General features: G+C 34.8%; 4 protein-coding genes across 5 annotated transcripts; 1 reads left to right on the top strand and 3 right to left on the bottom strand.

Moving 5' to 3' along the window:
- Positions 1 to 334: 334 nt before the first annotated feature.
- LOC143626729 (NADH dehydrogenase [ubiquinone] iron-sulfur protein 6, mitochondrial-like) lies at positions 335 to 2,779 on the top strand. The gene is made up of 3 exons (XM_077096721.1): positions 335 to 525; positions 1,977 to 2,063; positions 2,425 to 2,779. The coding sequence occupies exons 1-3, from the start codon at positions 394 to 396 to the stop codon at positions 2,530 to 2,532; spliced, it is 327 nt and encodes a 108-aa protein (XP_076952836.1). The 5' UTR covers positions 335 to 393; the 3' UTR covers positions 2,533 to 2,779.
- A 464-nt stretch (positions 2,780 to 3,243) lies between these two features.
- LOC143628257 (uncharacterized) lies at positions 3,244 to 8,150 on the bottom strand. The gene is made up of 8 exons (XM_077097897.1): positions 7,823 to 8,150; positions 7,043 to 7,138; positions 6,560 to 6,674; positions 6,159 to 6,464; positions 5,432 to 5,522; positions 5,006 to 5,330; positions 4,785 to 4,933; positions 3,244 to 3,991 (listed from the first exon to the last, which is right to left on the bottom strand). Exons 1-8 carry the CDS (start codon positions 8,060 to 8,062, stop codon positions 3,484 to 3,486), a joined length of 1,830 nt encoding a protein of 609 aa, XP_076954012.1. The 5' UTR covers positions 8,063 to 8,150; the 3' UTR covers positions 3,244 to 3,483.
- Positions 8,151 to 10,457: 2,307 nt separating this feature from the next.
- LOC143628243 (cellulose synthase-like protein D3) lies at positions 10,458 to 15,850 on the bottom strand. 2 transcript variants are annotated; one of them, XM_077097889.1, is made up of 4 exons: positions 15,778 to 15,850; positions 14,379 to 15,286; positions 12,944 to 13,751; positions 10,458 to 12,329 (listed from the first exon to the last, which is right to left on the bottom strand). In XM_077097889.1, exons 2-4 carry the CDS (start codon positions 15,263 to 15,265, stop codon positions 10,581 to 10,583), a joined length of 3,444 nt encoding a protein of 1,147 aa, XP_076954004.1. In that variant the 5' UTR covers positions 15,266 to 15,286; positions 15,778 to 15,850; the 3' UTR covers positions 10,458 to 10,580. The 2 variants fall into 2 exon arrangements, with proteins under 2 accessions (XP_076954004.1, XP_076954001.1); XM_077097886.1 differs by lacking the exon at positions 15,778 to 15,850 and having other exon boundaries at positions 14,379 to 15,432.
- A 1,146-nt stretch (positions 15,851 to 16,996) lies between these two features.
- On the bottom strand, positions 16,997 to 21,273 carry LOC143628266 (putative arabinosyltransferase ARAD1). Its single transcript, XM_077097902.1, has 10 exons — positions 20,785 to 21,273; positions 19,953 to 20,126; positions 19,682 to 19,839; positions 19,440 to 19,587; positions 18,890 to 19,005; positions 18,527 to 18,665; positions 18,294 to 18,404; positions 18,130 to 18,198; positions 17,071 to 17,417; positions 16,997 to 17,025 (listed from the first exon to the last, which is right to left on the bottom strand). The coding sequence occupies exons 1-9, from the start codon at positions 21,256 to 21,258 to the stop codon at positions 17,292 to 17,294; spliced, it is 1,515 nt and encodes a 504-aa protein (XP_076954017.1). The 5' UTR covers positions 21,259 to 21,273; the 3' UTR covers positions 16,997 to 17,025; positions 17,071 to 17,291.
- Between the last annotated feature and the right edge of the window lie 662 nt (positions 21,274 to 21,935).

Below are 21,935 nucleotides of genomic sequence, written 5' to 3'. Positions count from 1 at the left end.
TCACGTTTGTTATAGTACCAGAATTAAAACACAACAAAACAAAAAAAAACAAAAACAAATTTGGCATTTGGTCGGTTTTCGATACATTTGTTACGACATCTGAACTACTAAAACAAAGTGTGGTGTCTCAGCACGAAATAAGTCGTTTTTCGTCACATACCTAACCAGACTGACTAAAACCGTATCTTATCTAACTCAAGTTTTGACATAAATGAATGTTTGAAAAGTTAAAGGTGCACTCACATGAAACAATTTTAAAACTCAAAGGGTTAAAAATTACATTTCACAAATTAATTTGTATCATCATAATATTCCAATCAGATCGAACATTACAATTACAAACCCTAACCCTTGATCTTCACTTCATTTCTGAATTCAATTCAATTCAATTCAATGGCGGCAAATCGATTGGCTTCAAATCTTATAAAAGCCCTAAAATCATCATCACCTTCAACGTCGATTAGAGCCTTTAGCGGCCTCGTTAACAGCGAAGTCACCAGCTCACACACAGCCAAATGGATGCAGGTTTGTTTGTTAATTGAACTTGTTTTAATTAATAATGTTGTTTTTGGTTTCATAGAAGTTAGGGTTTATGCGTGTTTTGCCCTAATTTGATAGTTATTAGACATTTTGTAATTTGGGGGTTTTTATTTACTGACTTATTATTCGATGTAAGATTACATATTTTCGGTGTTGTTGAAAGCCGTAGGTGCTAGTCGGGCGGTGAGGTATCGACTAGCAGTTAATCGGGATTAATCGGATTGGAATATTATATGTGATTTTTCAAAGTTATATATTTACACACACACACACATTTATATATATATAATTTTTAAAAAATGTTTAATTTTTACACACACACACACACTGACACATACACACAGGCGCGCACACACACATATATAATTTAAGAAAAAATGTATAATTTTTAAAATACTTGAAAAGATTTTGACAAAATTTTGATTGATTCTGGCTTTTTAGGCTCGATTAGGTGAAATCGGTAGCCTAATTGCGATTTGTTAAGGCTTCATGTTTACCGTATTGTTTTCCATCTCTTGAACGCTTTTGTTAGTTGCATGTTTTACTTGTTGATTGCCAATCTGATGTTGGGAATCAAAGGCGTGTGTTGCATATCTATTTTGAACACTCTATGTTGTGTTCTTTAACTCTTTATTAATAAGTATGTTACAAGATGAATTGACATGGCTGATTTTCAAAATTAAAGAAGAAAACAGAGAATGTTTGGATCGATTTTCTAATATCCTGTTCATCTTTTTACAAAACAAGGACATACGACTGCGTTCTAAAATCTTTAACTTAGTACTCAAAATACTTTGCCCATTCATTGAGAACTATCCACTATTGGACAACTACTATTAATTGCAAAACTAAATTAAATGGAACGTCGATGTCTTATGCCTCCCATGATTTCCGTCGCATGAGGCCTACGTGGGTGACATAACATGAAGCATGCTTCCGTTTAGTTTTATTTTGTGTTTACTAATGTTTGTTAGATAGCGGGGAGTTGTTGAGTAATGGGTTTAGTATTTTCAGTGATGGGTTGCAAGTTATAGAAAAACATCGCATGTCTTTGTTATATAGAGTGGTGAAATATCAGAAAATTGATTCAAAGATGGTCTCTGTTCTCTTCTCTAATTTTTGGTTGATTAGCCATCTCGAATCGGCTTGTAGCAAATGGTACTTTTATTCCCGAACCAAATGCTTCCAACCAAAGAAAAACTTACACTCGAAGAAATTGATTAAAGTAAGTTGCCATAATTAAGTAGTTGGATTTGCTTATTCTGAATCTATAAGCAGGTGAGCAGTTTTAACTGTTAGTATATAATTCTCTCAACAGTCGAGTAACCTGGTCTTTATTATTTTAAGTTTGCTTCCCGGAATCATACATGAACACCTTTTTTATGACATTTTTTTCTAGTTATCACTCCAGTTTACAAATATTTAATTTATGGCAGGACACAACTAAGAAATCTCCAATGGAATTAATTAATGAAGTCCCGCCCATTAAAGTTGAGGGAAGGATTGCAGCTTGTGAAGGAGGCCTCTCTCTCTCTCCTCGTTTTATCAATAATTTTTACAAACAGTTGATCCTTTTAAGAGGTTTATTGCGCCAATATGTAACAATTTTTCACCAAATTATCATTGTCTGTAATGAACTATGGTTTATATTTAATGTAGCAAACTTTAGTTCCATTCATTTAGTCCTTTGCTGACGTGTCAGCTTATATGGCTGCCATGTTAAAGTTTGTTACACCAAAAGGTAATAATCATAGTTTTTTACATACAATGACAGCTTAGCGAAAAATCAACGACATTTCAGCATAAATTCGTCCACTACTAAAGTGGATTCTCGGCTTGTTTGCTTGTTTGTTTGTTAATTTGATGTTTTGAATGATTGCAGACACCAATCCTGCGCTTGGCCATCCTATCGAATTCATATGTCTTGACAAACCCGAGCCGGCTGTTTGCAAGTACTGCGGTTTACGATACGTTCAAGACCATCATCACTAAATTCATCTTAAAACTCCAGTGCTGACATGGCATGTATTCAGCTTATTACTTTGCAAAACCAGCCTTTTGTGTTTCAATTTCAATGCTGCAAAAACTTGTTCTACTAAACCTGTGTAATGTTTCTTGACATGCTTGCAAATAATAAGAATACAGTTGGTGTAATATTTTGATATCAATTTGCCAATCTGTTGCCCAAAATGGATGATTGATGTATTGCATGATTGTAATTTCTGCTTTTAAGTATTATAGCAACTTCAAAGTTTTTTTGTGAGTGTAAATCTTTATCTAATAGCAACTTTTACTAAAAACTTAAAACAACTGTTGCAAGTGACCTAGATTATAGCAAGTTTTGCATCGATTATTAAACGTGCGAATTTTTTGTCGGTTTCAAGTCTAACTGGCATAAAAGTCAGCACACAAGTGACTAAGTTGTGGTTCAAAACTTCAAATGGCCTACTAATCTAGTAAGTAAAAAGATTTCATAATTTGTCAAAACATTTGAATTGTTAGAGCACTTCCAACTGGTTATGCTGCGCAAGGCCGTTGGTGGACAAAATACCATTTTGGAGTCGGTTCGGATATGAAGTTTGGATTTGCGGACTTGGAGCGGACCTAGGGTATAAAACCTCTACAATATCAACAGCTGTCACATCATCATTAATCTGAATATTTTTATCAAGTAAAAATGTTTTTTTGATCAATTTTTGCCAGGCTACATCAGTTATGTCAGTTAAAAAGCAAATAAAAAAAACACCCATCTCATCTTATTGCAACAAATTATTTCTTTCCTCAACATAACATCAGTTATTCAACTAATAATAATAATAATATTACTAACCAATAAATTATGCTTCCTGTTTGTATATCAAATCATCAAATATCAGTAACTTCATCCTAGTTTGACCAAATGGGTTGACCACCAAACGCCCCAAAACGCCACCCAAACACCAACTAATTACCATCATCACCCGCCAACATCCGCCTCTGCTGATGCTCAGCAACTTTATAATCAATCACCTCACGAAACAAAACCGGATCAAGAACACAATCTTCGCTCCCGTAAACTGCAGCCTGTACACTCGCCATAAGTTTAGCAATCTCTCTCCCCGAAAACCCATCGGTTTTCGCAGCGCCTTCTTTGATCATATCATTAGTCAAACCCTTAACCTCTATTTGCTGCTGTTGTTTCTCAAATAACTTGGAAAACAAACCCGGTTTTCTTGCACCTGCTTTAGTAATGTATTTATCTAAATATAGTTTCAAAAGCTTAAACCTTTCTTCTTCACCGGGTAACGGGAATTCTAACACTTCATCGATACGGTCTGCAACGGCTGAGTCGAGATCACCGGGCCGGTTAGTAGCTAAAGCCAGAACTATGTCTTTCGACTGGTCACCGGTTCGGAACAGGAGCGCGTTTAAAGCGCTCCTTTGAGCTTCACTCATATAAGTCTTGTTACGCCTTTAAAATAAAATATAAATAAGTCGAATTACTTTTTGTAGTTGTAAGTTGTAATATATATTAGCTGTGCACTGAATAAGCAAGCAATCTTCATTTTTTAAATTTGATTTGATAAACATTATTAAGCTTTATAATTATCGTTCTTGATTTTTATATTTAACGTAAAATTGTTTAATATAACTTACCTGAATTTAACCATGAAAACAGAATAAATTAGTTGAAACAAATTAATGTGTAAATCAACAGCTTCCAAGTAAAAAAGAAACTTTATGTAAAAAATTGGTGTAAGCATATTCCATAAAGAATACTAATTCTAACACCAAAATGCTGTGAAATTTTGTGTATAATAAAGGTGTGCGTCAAAACCGAAAAACCGACACGTAACCGAAAATACCAAAAAACAAAGCCGAAATACCAGAACCCAAACAAAAAACAACGGTTGGTTTCGGTTTTGTATATAATTAAAACCAAAAAAATAAAACAGAACCGAACCGAACCGAATAGAAGGTATAAATTTTATTTTATTTTTATTCTGAATGCTAACTAATTTATAAGAAGTTAATAAATAGTGTAACCCAAATATGTTAGCCCAAGTAAATAATATTCATTAATCATATTAAATAACAAGTTAGACCCAAATTCATTATTTCAGGCCGATCTTTTTTCAGCCCAAAAAAAATCAAGCACAACTGATAAAGCCAAAAAAACTGACTTTTCGGTTTTCGTTTAGTTTTTGGCCCATCAATAGAACTTCTTAACACATGTCAGAAATTTAATAGAAGGAATTACTTACTCGCATAAAAACGCATCTGCTTCATCAATAAAAAGCAACAGGCCTCTGTTGGACTTTTTGCCCCAATCAAACAACTGATGTATTTTTGTAACGGCTTGCGAACCTAACGGTGCCACATCACCACCAGTCATTAATGCATAATCAAGCCCCTGAAAGATTACAAACGGTATAAGATTTAAAAAAGCCATGGCCCAAGTTGGGAAACAGGTTAAAATTCATACAGATTTTTTTGCTAATTCTCGAGCCGCCATTGTTTTCCCGGTTCCAGGCGGACCATAAAAGAGCATATTCCTGAACGGTGCTTGATGCAGCTTTGTATTGGCGGTTGCACCAGCTAACTGATGAATTCTCTTCTGTAAAGACGGGTTAAGAATCACATCACCGAATGCTTTCCCCTTTTGAGCATTTGCCCCCTTTTGACCAAGAGTGGTCAACCCACGTGAGAAAAAGCCCGACCATGGAAATCTTCCTCTAGAAGATTCTCTGATTAGTGATGGTTGTCCCAATATTCTGTCTACGTAGCTCCAAACAACCCGAGCACCTTCTCTGTTTTGTAAAAAGATAATATTTTATATATATGAAATAGATTTGAACCAAGAATAATTATATATACAAGTGTATGTATGTTAGTATGTATGTATGTATACCTTGTTGTGTAGATACCCGCAGCAAGAGCCGTGACACCACCAACCGCTACTATCAGCTTGTTTTGATCGGTTAATATTGTACGCAACCCCCCTAAAAAAGAAATTATTTACTCACGTCGTTAATCTAAAGCATATAATAATAAATTAATATTGAACAAGAGGCTGTGCAGCTTATGACATGTCAAAAACATAGGCTTGTAAATGAATCGAACAAACACAAATGGAGCATTTCGTGTTCACTCGCCCAAGTTTAACTAAACAAACGATCAGACATGAAAATTTAAACGAACGAGGTTTTATTGTTCAAGTCCGTTTGCTAAGAAAATGAACATGTTCATGTTCGTTCGTTAACAGTATAAACATGAACATAACTGAAGATTGTTGAACGAACATAACTGAGTTAAATTAGTTAAATCCAAAAGAACAATGTGTTGAGCCTATAAGTTATTAAAACTAGACCAAGCTTATGAGCCAAAAAGTTTTTAATGAAAATATTTACGAACGCAAACTACCAAACTTAAACAAACATAAACTAGACATGTGTTCATGTTCGTTCGTTTAACTAAATGCACAACGAACGTCCCGCTGAATTGTTCACTAACTACTGACTAAACAATCATTCATATGAAAATAGGTTTAAAATGTCACCATCTTACCCTTTTTAAATCTTTTTAAGGCATCAATATTCAATACATGAAGCCAGTTTCTTTAAAAAAAAATTAGTTACCTCCAATGTGTTCAAATGTAGTGTTAATCGCAGAAACCCATTTCTCTCGTTCTGCATTTGCACGTTCCACCAACATCCGTCTATTCACATCTTCTGCTAATCTAGCTTCATGGGCGTTTCCTTCTGCTATAGCCATCCTCTTAATCCGATATGTTTCTCTATCAATTTCACCTTTTTCTCTTATGGTTTCCCTCTTTTGTGCTTGAATATGTTCTTCTGTTGCACGTCTCGCTTGCTCTTGCCTAACAGATGATTCTTCTTGCATTTTCACTAGCTCTTGGTTTCTTACTCTGTGATGCTCATTTTCTGTCTGCAAATTAATTGTCATTTAATTTGAAAAAAAGTAGTTAAAAATGTGAGTAAGTTGGTTGATAAATAAACCAAAACGTCACAAAGGCGACGTGCCTGCATTCTTTTCCGTGACAGTTCATCCTCATACCGAGCCATCTGTGATTTATTTTGTGCCTGTTGCTGAGCTAGCTTCTTCTGTTCTTCGTATATTACCTTTTGCCTCTCCTAGTAAACATAATGGACAAAAATATTCAAAATAATGCAAAACAAAGTGTTTACATGAAAATTTATGTGTTTTGTTATAAAGATGAAAATATAGAAAATGATCAACTTTTAAGTGGATTCTTATATTAGATTAAAGAAGTTAAAAAACTATTGAGCAATTTGAATTAACGATACATAAAGCATAATCCGTCAAAACAAAAATATAGCAAAATCAATAAAACAGTGACTTGAATGCTTGATTTAGCATTCAAATTTTCAAGAACTACAAAATTGTATTAGCTATTAGAATCAAATACTGTATATTTCACATCCATGAAAATATGTATTATCATATATAAAATCATCTTGAAACCAGGGCCAAAACTTACAGTTTCTGCCTGAGCTTGCATTGCTTTAAACTCAGCAGTTTTTGTTGCCAACTCTGCCTGTCTAGTCTCTTCCTGCTTCCTCATCAATTCAAAAACCTAAAAGCACACCATCAACCACACATTATTATGACCAAATCTGTCAAAATTGCATAGAAAATATGCAAATAATGTACAACATAGGGGTGCACATGAAATCGAAAAGACCGAAATAACCAAACCGAAACAAAATCCGACGGTTTGGTTTTATGTTTTTTGTAAAGCCGAGATTACGATTCGGTTTTGGTTCTGCATGTAATAAAAACCAAGAAAACCAAACCGAATTTGTAGATTTTCATTTTTAATCTTAAGTAATTTATAACAATTTAATAATTAATAAGTCAATCACTTTATAATAATTTAATTAGTCAATCCTTTCCAGCCTAGATGTAAAATAATCAATTATTAGCTATTAAATAACATAACAATTTAGCCCCAAATTCATTATTCTGAGCCAATTTCCCTTTCCAGCACAAAATTTTCAAAACCGAAAAACCATCAAAACCGAATGTGGTCAAAATTTCAAAACTTTAGTCCAAATGTTGAATAATCAATTTATTATTAATTAACAAAATAATTTACCCCCCAAATTCATTATTTTCCCAACTTTGCAAGCTAGAATAGCAAAACCCAAAAAACTGAAACTTGGGTAAAGTTTCGGTTTTAGCCCAAAATGAAAAACAACATATCAAAACACATAATAATAATAATAATAACAACAATAATTAAGGTAAAAGATTAAACCTTTTTGGCATCTTTAGATGCAGCAATCTTCTTAGCAGCAGCAGCACCTCTCTCCAACGCCTCCGGATCAAAACCCGCCGAGGTTGTTCTGGGGTTGTCGTTACGAACACGCGCCGCCGCCGCCGGTGGTTGTTCAGTCTGCGGTGGTTTAGGATCGATGACGTCACCGACAGCCGGTGATGGTGAATGGGTGGTGAATGAAGGGAAGTTAAAGAAGCCTGAAGCTGAAGCCTTGGCCATTGCTGTAATGGGTTTCAATTGAAATGTGTGTTTGATTTGATTTGATTGGAATTAAAAGAATTTAATGGTGAATTGAAGCTTGAAGAAGAAGAAAAGAAATTAATCAAATCGAATAATTCGGTTGCTGTATTTGGTTTTTTTAAGGGTTTATGTAGGGTTTTGGTTTTGGGGCTGTTGCTGCCTTGTATTACAAACTTAATAATTATTTAATAAAAATTTATACTAAAAAATAAGAATTACTCTATTGATATTCAATAAAATATTAGCCAAGTTTTGAATCTTTTTCAATCAGATTATTTATAAAATAATAGTTTTTATCCCTCGTATTACGGGGTTGTTTTATATTGTTTGTTCTAGTATTTATTTTTTTAATTTTTTTTATTGTATGAAAGTTAATAATATACTTATGGTTTGATGATAAATTGTTTCACAAATAAATGAGGTGTTATAATCCGGTTTAAAAGCTATATGGTTTTGATGAGACCCAAGACCCGTTTATTTTTTTTACTATGAAATTGGTTTTTTAATTATAAATAATATTTATGAAAGTTAATAATATACTTATGGTTTGATGAGACCCAAGACCCGTTTATTTTTTACTATCAAATTGGTTTTTTAATTTAAATTATATATATATATATATATATATATATATTAAATAAGATATTATTTTTTATTATATCCTATTTTATAGGATTTTTACATAAATAATTTGGTGAGAATAATTTTTAATTTAATGAGATGTTATAACCCGTTTAAGGAATATCTGGGTTTGGTAAGACCCATACCCATGAATTCGGGTCAAATGCATGAGAAGCCTCCATTTAAAAATCAAGCAAATCTGTTGACTCCAAAAAATGGGGAGCGACCACATCGCGACACGTAGGATTTTTATGTCTTCGTTTATATATATTATAGATAGATTTTATTCCAACCAGGTTGCTAATGTTTTTTTATGCTCTAACCCTAAATATTTTACCTGAATAACAGGTTTTATAGGTCTTTTTTATTTTAAAATAATTTTATATTACAAATTATTTTTTAAAAAAATTGACAAAAATTAGTAAAAATTGAGAAAATAAAATTTTAAATTGCGAAAAAATGCAAAAAAAAAAACATGGAAATTGCAAATATATATATATATATATAAATAAAAATTCAAAATTCTCTTTGCAATTTTTCAAGAAAAAATTATTTTTAAATTTTTTTTTTGCAACTTGTCATATGTTTTTTATTTTTATTATTTTTTTGCAATTTTCTAGATTTATTTTTACATTTTCACAAAATTAAAAATTATTTTTCTCAATTTTTTTAGAAGTATTATGTAATGTCAAATTATTTATAAATTAAAAAAAGACATACATAACCTGCTGTCCAGGTAAAATATATAGAATTAGAACACAAAGAAAAATTTAGTGACCTGATTGGAACTAAATATTTTATAAGTGAACTGATTGTAAAAGTTTCAAAACTTGTTACTATTATATTGAGTAATCCCTTTAAAATATTATATTAAACACATAGACACCGTACCATGGTTGTAAAAATATCGCTTGGACATCGATTAATCGTTATTTGGTCAAAATCTGTCGAAAGATATGTATATTTGAAAAATTACATATAACTTCAAACAGGGGCGAATCTTCATTGGGGCCAGGGGTGGCCCCGGCCCCCTGTTTTTTGCGCAGTAGTGTAAATTTACTCGTTTTCGCCCGAAAAATTTTATACGTAGTGTAAGTTTAGTCTTTTTTGGCCGAAAATTTGAGTCTGCGCCCCCTCGTTTATGAAATTTTGTATACATTTTGAGCTCGCCCCCCCCCCCCCCCCCGTGCCTCAGTCCAAGCTTCGCCACTGAATTCAAATATAACTAATCCTAATTAATCCCTAGTCCTTACTATGCCGCTCGACTAGAACATAGCAACTTCTACAACACTTGATTATACAATGTAAATTAGTGACGATACGTTTTTATACAGTAATTTAAGGTTAAGCCATATGATTAAGTCCAATTTCATGGGTTAAATATACATCAATATTTGAGTTTGAAACTCGGGTTAAAGTTTGGGAACTCGGGGATGCTAAATGCAGACTAACTCGACAATATTTATGTTGTAAATAATATGCATTCGCTAATATTTTTTTTACCATGATAACAAGGTTAGGGAGGTTGCTTGTTATATGCTCAAAGCTAGTTCGACTTACAATTTAAAATATTTTATATTTGTTATGAAACAACTTATAATTACTCTCTACTTGTATCTATAAGTACTCTATTTGATTTTCACGTTTAGCACAGTCAGTTAAACATCATGTTAAGTGATAGAAAACTAAACATCATCTACAAATCATTCTGTCTTTGAGATTTTGCAAGTTGTATTTTACCTTTAAAAAAAATTACTATAAAAAGAACCTCTTTTGAGTTGTCAAAAAGTCCAAACTACAAAACGATGATAGTAACAGTAATAACAATACAAGTAAAGAAAAAATTAATCATGTAATAATATGAATCAACAAATCTTCAAGGGAACTGAAATGACCCCCCAATCTGGTTCTGCCCTTGGGGAGGATTAATAGCAACCCACAACAGCGAAATCGTGATCGCAATAAGCCCGGACCACACAAACACAATCGTCGGCGTCCTCCCTCTTCGTCCCATCAGCCCTTTCGCAAACGGATACAAATGAGCCAACACCCAAAAACTAAAAAACACCCCACCAAGTAACCGGCTCCATTGCGGTATAGTACTATATATAGTCCTACTAAACCCGACCGCTATTGCTATTAAGTTCAACATCATTATAGTTAATGGCGGGATCATTAACGACGTCCATTTCACTACGTAGAGATCCGCAAACTCGTCATCTTCATCTTCACCTGCGGATTTTGACGTTAAAGTAAACGAAATTTCAATACCGGCCACCACTTTTAGTAAACCTTGTAACACTGCTGCTAAGTGAGCACTTGTTCCTCCTATTAACCAAAACTGTTCATTCCTCCACCATTCTTCTAACTCGATACCCGACCATTTTACTTCAAGAACTGCCAGCATGACAATGGTGAGAGTCATGATTAGTAAGTAAACCAAGAAAGTGACATTTAGCGTTTGCACGATGAACTGTCCGGAGAACAGAGACAATGCAGGGAGGAAACAGTAGACGATTAAGAAGATCGATGTAAACGGGTATATCCCGACGTTAAGATATGCAATACGCTGCAAAAGTTTCATTCTTGAGCTTGCGATGAGCGCGTTGTTCCTCGAAAAGAAGATTTCGACTGATCCGGTAGCCCACCGAAGGACTTGGTGGAGTCGATCTGTTAAGTTGATCGGGGCTGTCCCGCGGAAGGCGTCTCGTTTCGTTACGCAGTAAACAGATTTCCATCCACGGTTGTGCATTCGATAACCCGTGACCACGTCTTCGGTGACTGACCCGTAAATCCACCCGACACGTTGGCCCCACTCGGTTTTGTCCTCGTACCAGCACGAGATTACGCTTATGGCTTCCGCTACGGTGGATGCGTCTAAGAGCTCGCGAGGAATGGTTAGAGCACCCGGGGGCCGCCCGTTTTTGACAGCTGGATGGTCGGCGAGCGGGCGTCCTTGGAACTCGGCTATTGGGATGGAATCGATCAAAAGAGTCGAGTTTCCGAATTTTTTAGGAGCTAGGGAAAGATTCATGTCTTCGTCATCAGAATCACCCATTCTCAAAGCCCGGTTTTCTTCAGGCTGGCTAAATTTGTTTTTTCGGCTCGTAAAGCAGCAGCCGCACAAGCTCGCTTGTCGTTCTTTTGATCTTGGCGGGTCGAACCCGTAAAGTGCAATTCGTCTAAACAAACAACCTGTTCCGACATAAACGGGCCCTTGGAGCCCGTCAAGAGCTCGCATGTTCCCGTCGAAGAAAACCGTGTTGTGGTTTGCGTACCGGTCAGACGGGTCAATGCCCTCGAACCGTTGAGGGAACTGGACATAACAGATTCGGTCACCGCCTCGGTCCATCATGAAACACATTCCTTCTCTCATGGCTTGTGAATTGTAGATGTAATGGTCGCAGTCGAGATTGAGGATAAACGGGCCGTTTGACATGATTGCAGAGGCCCGAACCAGTGCGTTCATGGCTCCTGCTTTTTTGTTGTGGTCGTAACCAGGTCGTTTTTCACGGGATACGTATACGAGCATCGGGAGACGGATGTCGACGTCGGTGAAATCAAGCATTCCAGAATCGTCTTCGGTTCCGTGTAACGGGTCTTCACTTGGAGGTTTCAACATCACCTGTATTAGTCATGAATACATGATTAAGAAATCTTTTAAAGTTTATTGATTAAAAAAAATATTTAGGGGTGATACATTAAACTATCATAATTAAAGTATTAGATCATCAACAAGACATAAAAACTGATTATTTAACCTCTAATTAATCACTAGTTATCAAATAATAAGATTCAAGATATCTGTATCCAAATGAAGGTTGATTATAAACCGTTGAAATGACTGAAGCGTTTAAACCAAAGCAATTTGGCTGGTTCGTCCGCTTCAAGATGCATACTACATAGAAAAGTTTGAAAAACAAGATTTAACAGTTCAGTTCACGGTTTGACATCATACCATATAGACCAAAACCATTTCCTTTATTTTCTCCTTTTCAAAATATGCAGCTATATATATATATGATATACATGACCATTTTATAGATTTCAAAATACAAACTAAAGACATTGTAACCCAAATATTTTAGCCCAAACGTGAAATAAAAATTAATCATTAATTAACAAAAAAATTTGGGCCGAAATTCATTATTTTGATCAGAATTTTTAGACCCATAAATTTTAAACCCAAATGACAAAAATAAAAATATCAAAACTGAACCGGAAAAACCTAGTATTCACCTGAATAATTCCAGAATGGTCTCCTTTTGAGTGTTCAGGTGCAGGAGTTAACCAAGTTCCAGGCCAATGAGTTCCATCAGCCATCCAAGTGGCTTTTTGAACCTTAATACTCTCTATAGGTTCATCATCTCTCTTTTGTCTCTGTTGTTTCATAGCCTTAATTTCCTCACGTGCATGATACGCATCAGACCGTCTACGTATCGAATCCGGAAGCCCGTTAATCCTAACCTTAAACTCATCAAATTCCCGTTTTACCCTTCTCCGATCCTTCACAAAGTCAGACTTCACCTTGTTCTTATAAGGATCTCTTTTCAAATTAAAGTAAGATTCCGGATTCCTCGGTTCGATGTTATGTTTTCTACAAAATGGGACCCACATGTTGGCAAAACTTGCAGCTTCTGCCATTGCTTCAAACGTTAAAAGTGCACCACCATCATCAGAAACATAACATGCTAACTTTTCAACAGGATAATCAGCAGCTAAAATAGATAAAATGGTGTTCGCAGTGACAAGTGGCGGCTCCTTTTCTGGATCAGCGGTTGAAACGAAAATGTCGATTCCTGGTAAGTCAGATTTACCAGTCGGGTTGTTTAACGTTGGTAGCTCGAATTTTTCTTTTAAGACGTTGAGATCGGTGGCTCGGTTGACTGGGTTGATTTTTGGTAGTTGGTCAAGGATCCATGAAAAGGCGAACCATATTTCACAGACGATGGACATTCCCCATAGCCAGATTGCATCATTGTTTGGATGGTTTATTCTCCATACCAAGAATAATACAAGAACCACCATTCGAATGAGAATGAGAAGCCTGCGTATCAAATAACCGAAAATTATATGATTAATTAATGTGCATGAAAACATGGATATTGTGAAATAGAGGTATAAATAAGGCAAGATAGGAACTAAAATATAAGAGTGTTTTCATGTTTGTTTTGAAGGAAATATGTGACATTGTATGATGAAAATAAGATATTGAGTTATAAAATATACATACTGTGTCGTGTAGTATTTATGAATATTATATGTCTTGTGTCGTGTAGCATACAATGACCAAAAAGTACATTCCTAATTTCCTAGGACAAGATGAAAGTAAAAAAGCCCCATAAGTTTTCTTTAAAGGAAGTGATAATTAACTCTATTTTACTCTTTGATAATCAGTTTATTCGCACTTAGCACATAACTAATGGCCCAAAACTAACTAATTGACCAGGTCCAATGTGCTTATACAAACACTAAAAACTGATTATTTAACCTCTGCATCAAATCATTCTCATCAAGATCTGAAGAATGTTAGAATTTATAACAAGATGCCAGATTCTTTCAAATTACATCAAAATCTTCTAATTAGCATATGATTTACCACCAAATAGTCATGAATCTTGAACAATGGACAATAAAGAAACATGAAAACAAAGACAAAAAGAAATAGATGTACCTATACGGGCTGATAACAGCAGCTGGGATCTTTAACTTCCGAGTCAACGGTCTCCAAGGTTTATTCATCAACTCCAAAGATTCAACATGATCATTATCTTTACCATTCTCCGCCACTCCCTCTTTTGGCCAAATAGCATTACCATAACCATAAGTCCCACTGGTTTCAAACAACCATCTGTTATGATCAAAGTCACCTGTTTGACTTCTCATAAGCGCTGACTTTGTCGACTTCATCAACGACAACCTCCTCTCCATTTTCGACATCCCCACCGGTGGCGGCAGTGGAAGCGGCCGCCCACCACCACCACCGCCGCCATTCTCCAACTCATCGATATCAGTCGTCTTATATGGCTCCTTACAACCCGGACAAATACCATCACCCGTCTTAATCGCATCCAAGTAACAATCCCTACATATCTTAAAATCACATTCACAAGGCAGAATATCCACCCCCCTCTCATCACTCATCACTTTAGCATCACATCCAGGAACCGAACACGACGATCCTTTCGCTCCCGCCATTTGCGGATGATTAATCTCCGAATCAATCACCTTATCCATAAGATGAGCTCGAGTAACCGCATTAAATCCACCAGTAAACAACGAACTCGAAACATACTGCTCTTCAACCTTCTGGGAGATCGCATCCATCGGCTGGTTATCCGGAGTCGGCGGCAGGATCACCGTGTAATTCATGAAATCCTGACTTCCGATTTCGCTATCCAGATCATCTCGCGAGTAATTCACGTATCTACCGGACGACGTCCGTCTGGCAAACGTCACCTGCGGCGGCAATGGCGGTTTGCTGTGCTGCACATCCGTCGCATCGGAGCTTATTGATAGGTTAGATCGACTCGCTTTAAACGACTTATTATTCGACGCCATAATTCACAAGTTTCACTAGATCTGTAACACAATTGGACAGTAATCAGAGTGTAGAACAATAATTTGAGTATGAACTCGTTCAAATTAAATTTGAAATTAACAGTAAACAAACGTATTGAGTACGGATTTGAGTGCGAATTTACTCATTAAATTTGAAATTAACAGTAAACAGACGGATTTGAGTAGTAATTTGATCAACTAAAGTAAAAATTAACAGTAAACAGATTGATATGAGTAGGATTTAGTTTAATTAAACAAACGTATTTGATTACGAATTTGTTGAATTAAAATTGAAATTAAGAATAAACAGAGGTATATGAGTACAGATTTAAGTAGGAATTTGTTCGATTATAGTTTAAACTTACGATAAACAGACGGATTTGTTGAATTAAACTTAAAATTAAGAGTAAACAGACGGATTTGAGTAGGAATGTATTCAATTGAAGTTGAAATTAACAGTAAACATACGGAAATAAGTACGGATTGGTTTCAGTTGATGATGATGATGATACCTGTTAGAATGACATGAGGCAATGCGGATGAATGAGAATATTTATTGAATAGCGAGGAGTTAGGGTTTTGATTAATGGAATGGAATGAAATGAAAGTGGGGGGTAATTATAGAAGTGGATCTAATGAGGTCGTGAGATCAAAGCTGGCATATATATGGATTCAGACATGACATGTGAACGTGAACCCATGTAGCATTGCATTGCATTGCATTGCATTGCATTGCATACTACTATTATACTTTATAACATTTTATTCATTTTATTATATTTTCCTTTGAAGACCATTATCTTTCATCCCACGATCACCGCCATCTTTCTTTATTCAAATTGGACAAACAATATTATATTAACATCAATCACTTTTTATTTTTTATTTATATAAAAATAAACATATGTGGTATTTATTAGGGTGATATCCGATATCTTTTGTTTTAATTGCGATATATGAGACGGTTATATAATCCCATCTTCAATAAAAATGGAAAGATTTATTTCTTTCTACAAACTTATTTTTAGCTTTTAAACATCAGATACAAAGGCCGACTTTGAGGGAGGCAGGGAGGACGGCCATCCCTAGCTCGATCACTCCGATAGGCCCGCTTTCCTTATTTATTTTTAAATTACTCAATTCAGTTAAACATATTTTAATTATTTTAATAATAATATTTCTTCATGCCTCAAATCATATAAGCCAAATTTTAAAACGATTAATATTAGAAAGCTATGCTCCATCATTCCTCATCAGTACATAAAACAAATAAAAAAAAGTTACAAACATGAGATATAAAGAAAATAAAACACGTTGTTTTCATGTTTGATACGTATGTTAATCGGATTATCTATTACTTATTTAACACGGTTATATACCTGTAACATATATTGATTGTTACGTGTACTAAAATGACTATGATTCTTTACATTTTTAGAAATTAGTAGATAACTTGTAAAGTCTTTTACAATACTTGCTAGTAATATTTTAGTAAAGTTTGGAATTTGGTTTGAATTCAGTTTTTTAGGGGCATCAAATAAATTTTGTTTATTTCGAAATGCTAAAATCAATTGTTAATCATTAAAGGGAATTACATCCAAACAATATTTATCCTATATTTTATTAACAGAAAAGATCTTGTAAAATAAAATCTTAGAATAACAATAATATAATTTAATAAAAAAGAAGTATGAAAGTAATGTTTTCAATCATGGAATGCATATGCCTTGCACGTCCCCATGATGCTTCATCACACCCCTCTTTGTTATTATATATTTATATCATATGATTCCCATTTACCACACATTCATCATCATCATCATCATCATCATCATCATCATTTACATGATTCTTGAAACCTCAAACTCTTCTAATTACAATATTGGAAACAAACAAACAAACAAAATCTTGTACAGGGTTACAGACACATCTATATGATTTTAAATTAATAATAATTAAACTGGAAAACTAATGTTTTGCTGTTTAGAAATTGAACAACATTGTGAAGGGTTTCTAGACAACCTCATTAGGGATTCAATGGGAGAGTGATGTTGGGACGCCTGCAGTCGCACGTGCAGATGCTTCTTGATCCGTTCACGACACGTTGTGATCTTCGTGTGTGAAGTTTGATGTTTATTAATTTGCCCGCCATCTGTTAACACACCAAAACAAAAACAAAAAAGTTAAATTTTGACTTGCTTCCATTTACCCGGGAAGGTGATTTGTACGCCTTCAAAATTACTTCATATATCAACATGTCTTGTTGTAGTATTTGGTGGTGTACAAATCGACTAGCACCACACCAAAAGAGTACACACAATTGTGCCTGTCACACCGTACATATCATATGATTTTCCCTTCATAGGACCCGCGACCAATATGGCCATTTTTCACCCCTCATACGACCCACATGACAATATGGCCAATTTTCAGCTTTTGCCAGTCATACGACCCCGTATGACCATTTCTCCCTTTCATACGTGCGTATGACATGTCAGTGGTGGCTGCCTAGAGTGTCAGTATGTCAGTGGTGTTCCTTTAGATGAAGCGTTCCTATTTAGTTATTAACTTTGTGCTTTTTCTCAAAAAGATAACCCAAACTGTACTATTTGTGGCATAAAGCCTCTCAAAACCATTTTATGTTCCACTCAGAAAATTGAACAAAACATTAATTGACGTGATCATATTTGACAGACTAGTTATTCATAAAAAATCTAAACTTTTTGGAAAAAAATGTTTCGGGTAAACACAAACTAACCCAGCCCGTTTTAAGTTGCTACACACCAGTTTGACCCACCCATTTTGCCACCACTAATTATAAAATTCAGATCTAATCCCACAGAGAGAGAGAGAGAGAGGCACACCATTCTCCAAACTAAGTCTTCTGGCCCCAACGGTTGAGCAGGATGGGAATACAAGAAATGTCGCACGTACTGTCACATTTACAGAAATATCAAGATTCAAAAACAGGGGAATATAAATACTGCTAATACATTTTGTTTTAACTAACAGGAAATGACATACAAACCTTGGATAAATTATCTTGCATCTCTCTTATTTGAGTAGACTTAATACTTCTCAGGTATGCCAAAAGCCAGCCTGGCTGAACAGCATCACTTGAAGAAACAAATAAAGCAATCTGCAACACGTGATGATGTTCGAGTGAGTCAATTTCAAATACAGATAAAATGAATATATTTTAGCATGTAAACGCATAATGTTATTGCAGTTAATTTACATTAATCTTGAAATCTATGTTACCTTACGATAATCAAGTATTCCTTCAAAAGGAAGCTCAAGTTCATCACTAACTATAACGGGTATGCAACCACTCACAATGGCATCAAACAGTCTAGCAGATGATGGTGTATCGCCAGCTGGACTCAAGCAAAACACAGACCTGCTTGTTAAGAAAAAACAAACTTAAAAAAAAATAAAGAGACTACCCATGTAAAATTAAGGGGTTTGGAAGTGCAATTTAAAAGTGATTTGTGTAATTTTGAATAGTCAATATCAGATAAAACGATCCGCTTGAAGCTGTAATAGATAGTCACAATAATCAGATTATCATTTTCAAAGCACGAATCCAAACACCATGTAAATGATTCAGAAACAGAAATTTACTTGCGCATGCCAGCTTGCGCTGCTATTTTCCCTGCTTCACCAGCACTTCCCTCTTCAATGATGACATCATCAGCATTACCAAGTTCAGCACCAAGTTTAGAACGTATTTTTCCTCCCTAAAATTAAGATATTATAGTTGCATATTTTATACAAATCCCTTTCAATGAAAAAGTCAATTTCATGCATTACCCTTTTCAAAACACTAGAACTATCATATTCACGCATTCCATAATAATAAAATAATATTAATTACTTGTAACAGAGTGCTTTCACTAAATAAATGAAATCAACATTATTCACTAAGAAGATTTGTTGTAATAACATTGTTTTCATATCCATTTATTAACTGAAACAACAAATTGTTATTTGTAAATGCTTTTACTTCATTTCGCAAGTGAAAGAAAATGTTATAACTAGTGTTTTGAATAGGAAAACATATATTGTAAAATTTCGATGGGGAGTTATGCGATTTTTAAGTTTTTAAAAGGGCTTATATGAACTAATAATAATAGAAAAAAATCAGCTTTCAAAATTTGGTTAAAAATCATACAGCATTTCTTTTAAGCCTCCCACGAAAGTATAGCAGAGTAGTTCTTCTTGACGCGCTTTCTGATAAACATTTGGCATCACATAAATCAAGATTTGGAACATAAGGAAGTATCAAATCTTTTTCAAGTGAAACTTGGCCTGGCTTGTACCTGAAATTATTAAAATATCATTATAAATAATAAAACATCAAGTCACAAGTTATATGACACTTTGCCCTTACAATATTAAGATTAATAAAGATACCAGTTTCCTGTAGAGTCCATATCTGGTAACAACCATATCGCATTTTTAACAAACTTGCGAACTGATTTAAAAGACCATGGATGATGAATTGGAAATATATGATCTCTTCCTTCAGACCGCTTCCACGCGGGTTGATCAGTAACCCACTTTAATGCTTCCTAAAATCACACAAAAAAAGTGGAAGCAAGTCACATTTTGGTGTAATAAATCGAAATGTTTTGCATGCTAACAAGAAAGTTAATAGCAAGTAAACATTGGTATCCACTCACACCCTGTAAAGTGCCTTGCATTGTTGTTTTTCCAACAAGAAGAAACTAATAGTTGTGAAAAATGGAACATAAAATAAGTCAGCATCTTCTTGTCGGTCCACGCGCACAACACTTTTGATAAGTCTTTCTGATTCTGGTGCAATTAAATCCGCCCACAGCCAGTAGTCAATTGAATGCTGCAAACAAAATAAGAAATTAATTTGTAAGATAACATACAAAAGTGCCAATTACATATGAAAAAGGTGTTTGGATGTGTTTCTGTATGATGCTATAATAATTACAAATTCAACTGTTTTCACTGTTTGGCATGAGTAAAATGAACCCTAAATAAGGTTGTAAACAAACCAAACGTTCGACGGGAAGTTCGTTTATGTTCCTTTGTTTAATAAATGAACGATCCTGAACAAGGAAGTTCGTTCGATTAACTAAATGAACCAACACGAACAGAGGCTGCGTTCGTTTAATTGTGCTCATTGACATTCGATAACGTGTCCGTTTACCCTTGTTTATGTTCGTTAATGCTTGTTTGATAAATGATTTTTATCATATAGACTAAAAGAACACTATCACCTATAAAACAAAAATATCACATGACTAATACATATGTAAAAATAATATGAATCCGCTCGTGTAAAGCCAAATAAAACAGAACAACGCTCGTGCTCATTTGTTTGTGCGGTTAGCTTAACGAACAAACATGAACACGAACAATGCCTTGTGCGGATCGGTTACATCCCTAACCCTAAATACTCAAGCTAATCAGGATCAGTTAATCTAATTGTTTGAACCCTAACTAATCACATCATTATAATTGCTAAGCATCAGATAACCAACCTGTTCGATAAGGCGGTGGACGGGGCTGCCGTTAGAGGTGAGATTCACCGTCTGCTTATACGTGTTCCGGAACAACCAAAGCATGTCATAAGTAAACTTATCCGGCATATTATACACATAAACCCTAACCGGCAAACTAACTTCATAAACGCTACCACTCTCTCGTCTCCAAATCAAATCGTCTAATATCTTCACTTCATTCTGATTCTCAGTTGCCGTGTCATCGTGAAACTGACGAGATCTCGGAGTGTTTAAAAACAGTTCGAGTGAATTGACGAATGAGTATTGGACGTTAGGGTTAGGGTTAGGGTTAGGGTTTGGAATTGATTTGTGATTGAGATTGAAGGTGTAGAAGAGGATGATGATGCAGGCGAATGAGATGATGAGTAGAATGAATGGAGATCTGGATATTAATTTGAAATTAGGGTTCATTGAGGAAGATGAGTATTGTCTAGCTACAGATGTTTTGCCCATCAATGAAGATGGATCTTCAAGTTGGTCAGAACCTGTCTTCACTTGATACTCACTGATGGTCCTAGTGTATAAGCACAACAACAAGGATGACAATGGGTCTGGTTCAATTCATACACGATTATTAAAAAGCCCATTTTAACCCGTCGGGTTTTAATCAAGTGAAAAAAAATATTATTATTTATAATTAATAAACAATTTTATAGTATTAAAATAAGCGGGTCATGGTTCTCACCAACCTCATATAGCTTGTAAACCGTGTTATCAGATCTCATTTGTTTGTGAAACTATTTTATCATCAAACAAACTCTAATAATATTATTAACTTTATTACAAAAAATGGTATTGAAATATATATATATATATATTACATTATCTATATCTAACAAGGAGTGTTGATCAAAGTTAGAACTAATTAAATGAGTACAAGAAAATGAAATAAAACACTAAATGGGGATGAGGATTATTGTTCAACATGGTCACTTAAAATAGACTGCGGGTCTCCCAAGAGAATCCGTATGTTTCCAAGGTACAACAATCGAAGCAGTTTGCTTGTCGAGGAGGACCGAACACCCGACTTGGAACTTGAAACTTCAAATATAGAATTAGAAACAGAAGCGTGACAAGCTTTACAAGTGTTTGTATTTTGTTGTAAGTTGATGATCTTGGAAGCATCCTTC

This window comes from Bidens hawaiensis, unplaced genomic scaffold (assembly GCF_021521415.1).
Source record: "Bidens hawaiensis isolate Kalapana, Puna unplaced genomic scaffold, B.hawaiensis_p1.1 tig00000458_1, whole genome shotgun sequence".
NCBI classification, from domain to species: domain Eukaryota; kingdom Viridiplantae; phylum Streptophyta; class Magnoliopsida; order Asterales; family Asteraceae; genus Bidens; species Bidens hawaiensis.
The sequence above is the reverse complement of the archived record's forward strand: the minus strand, read 5'-3'. Positions and strand labels throughout refer to the sequence as shown.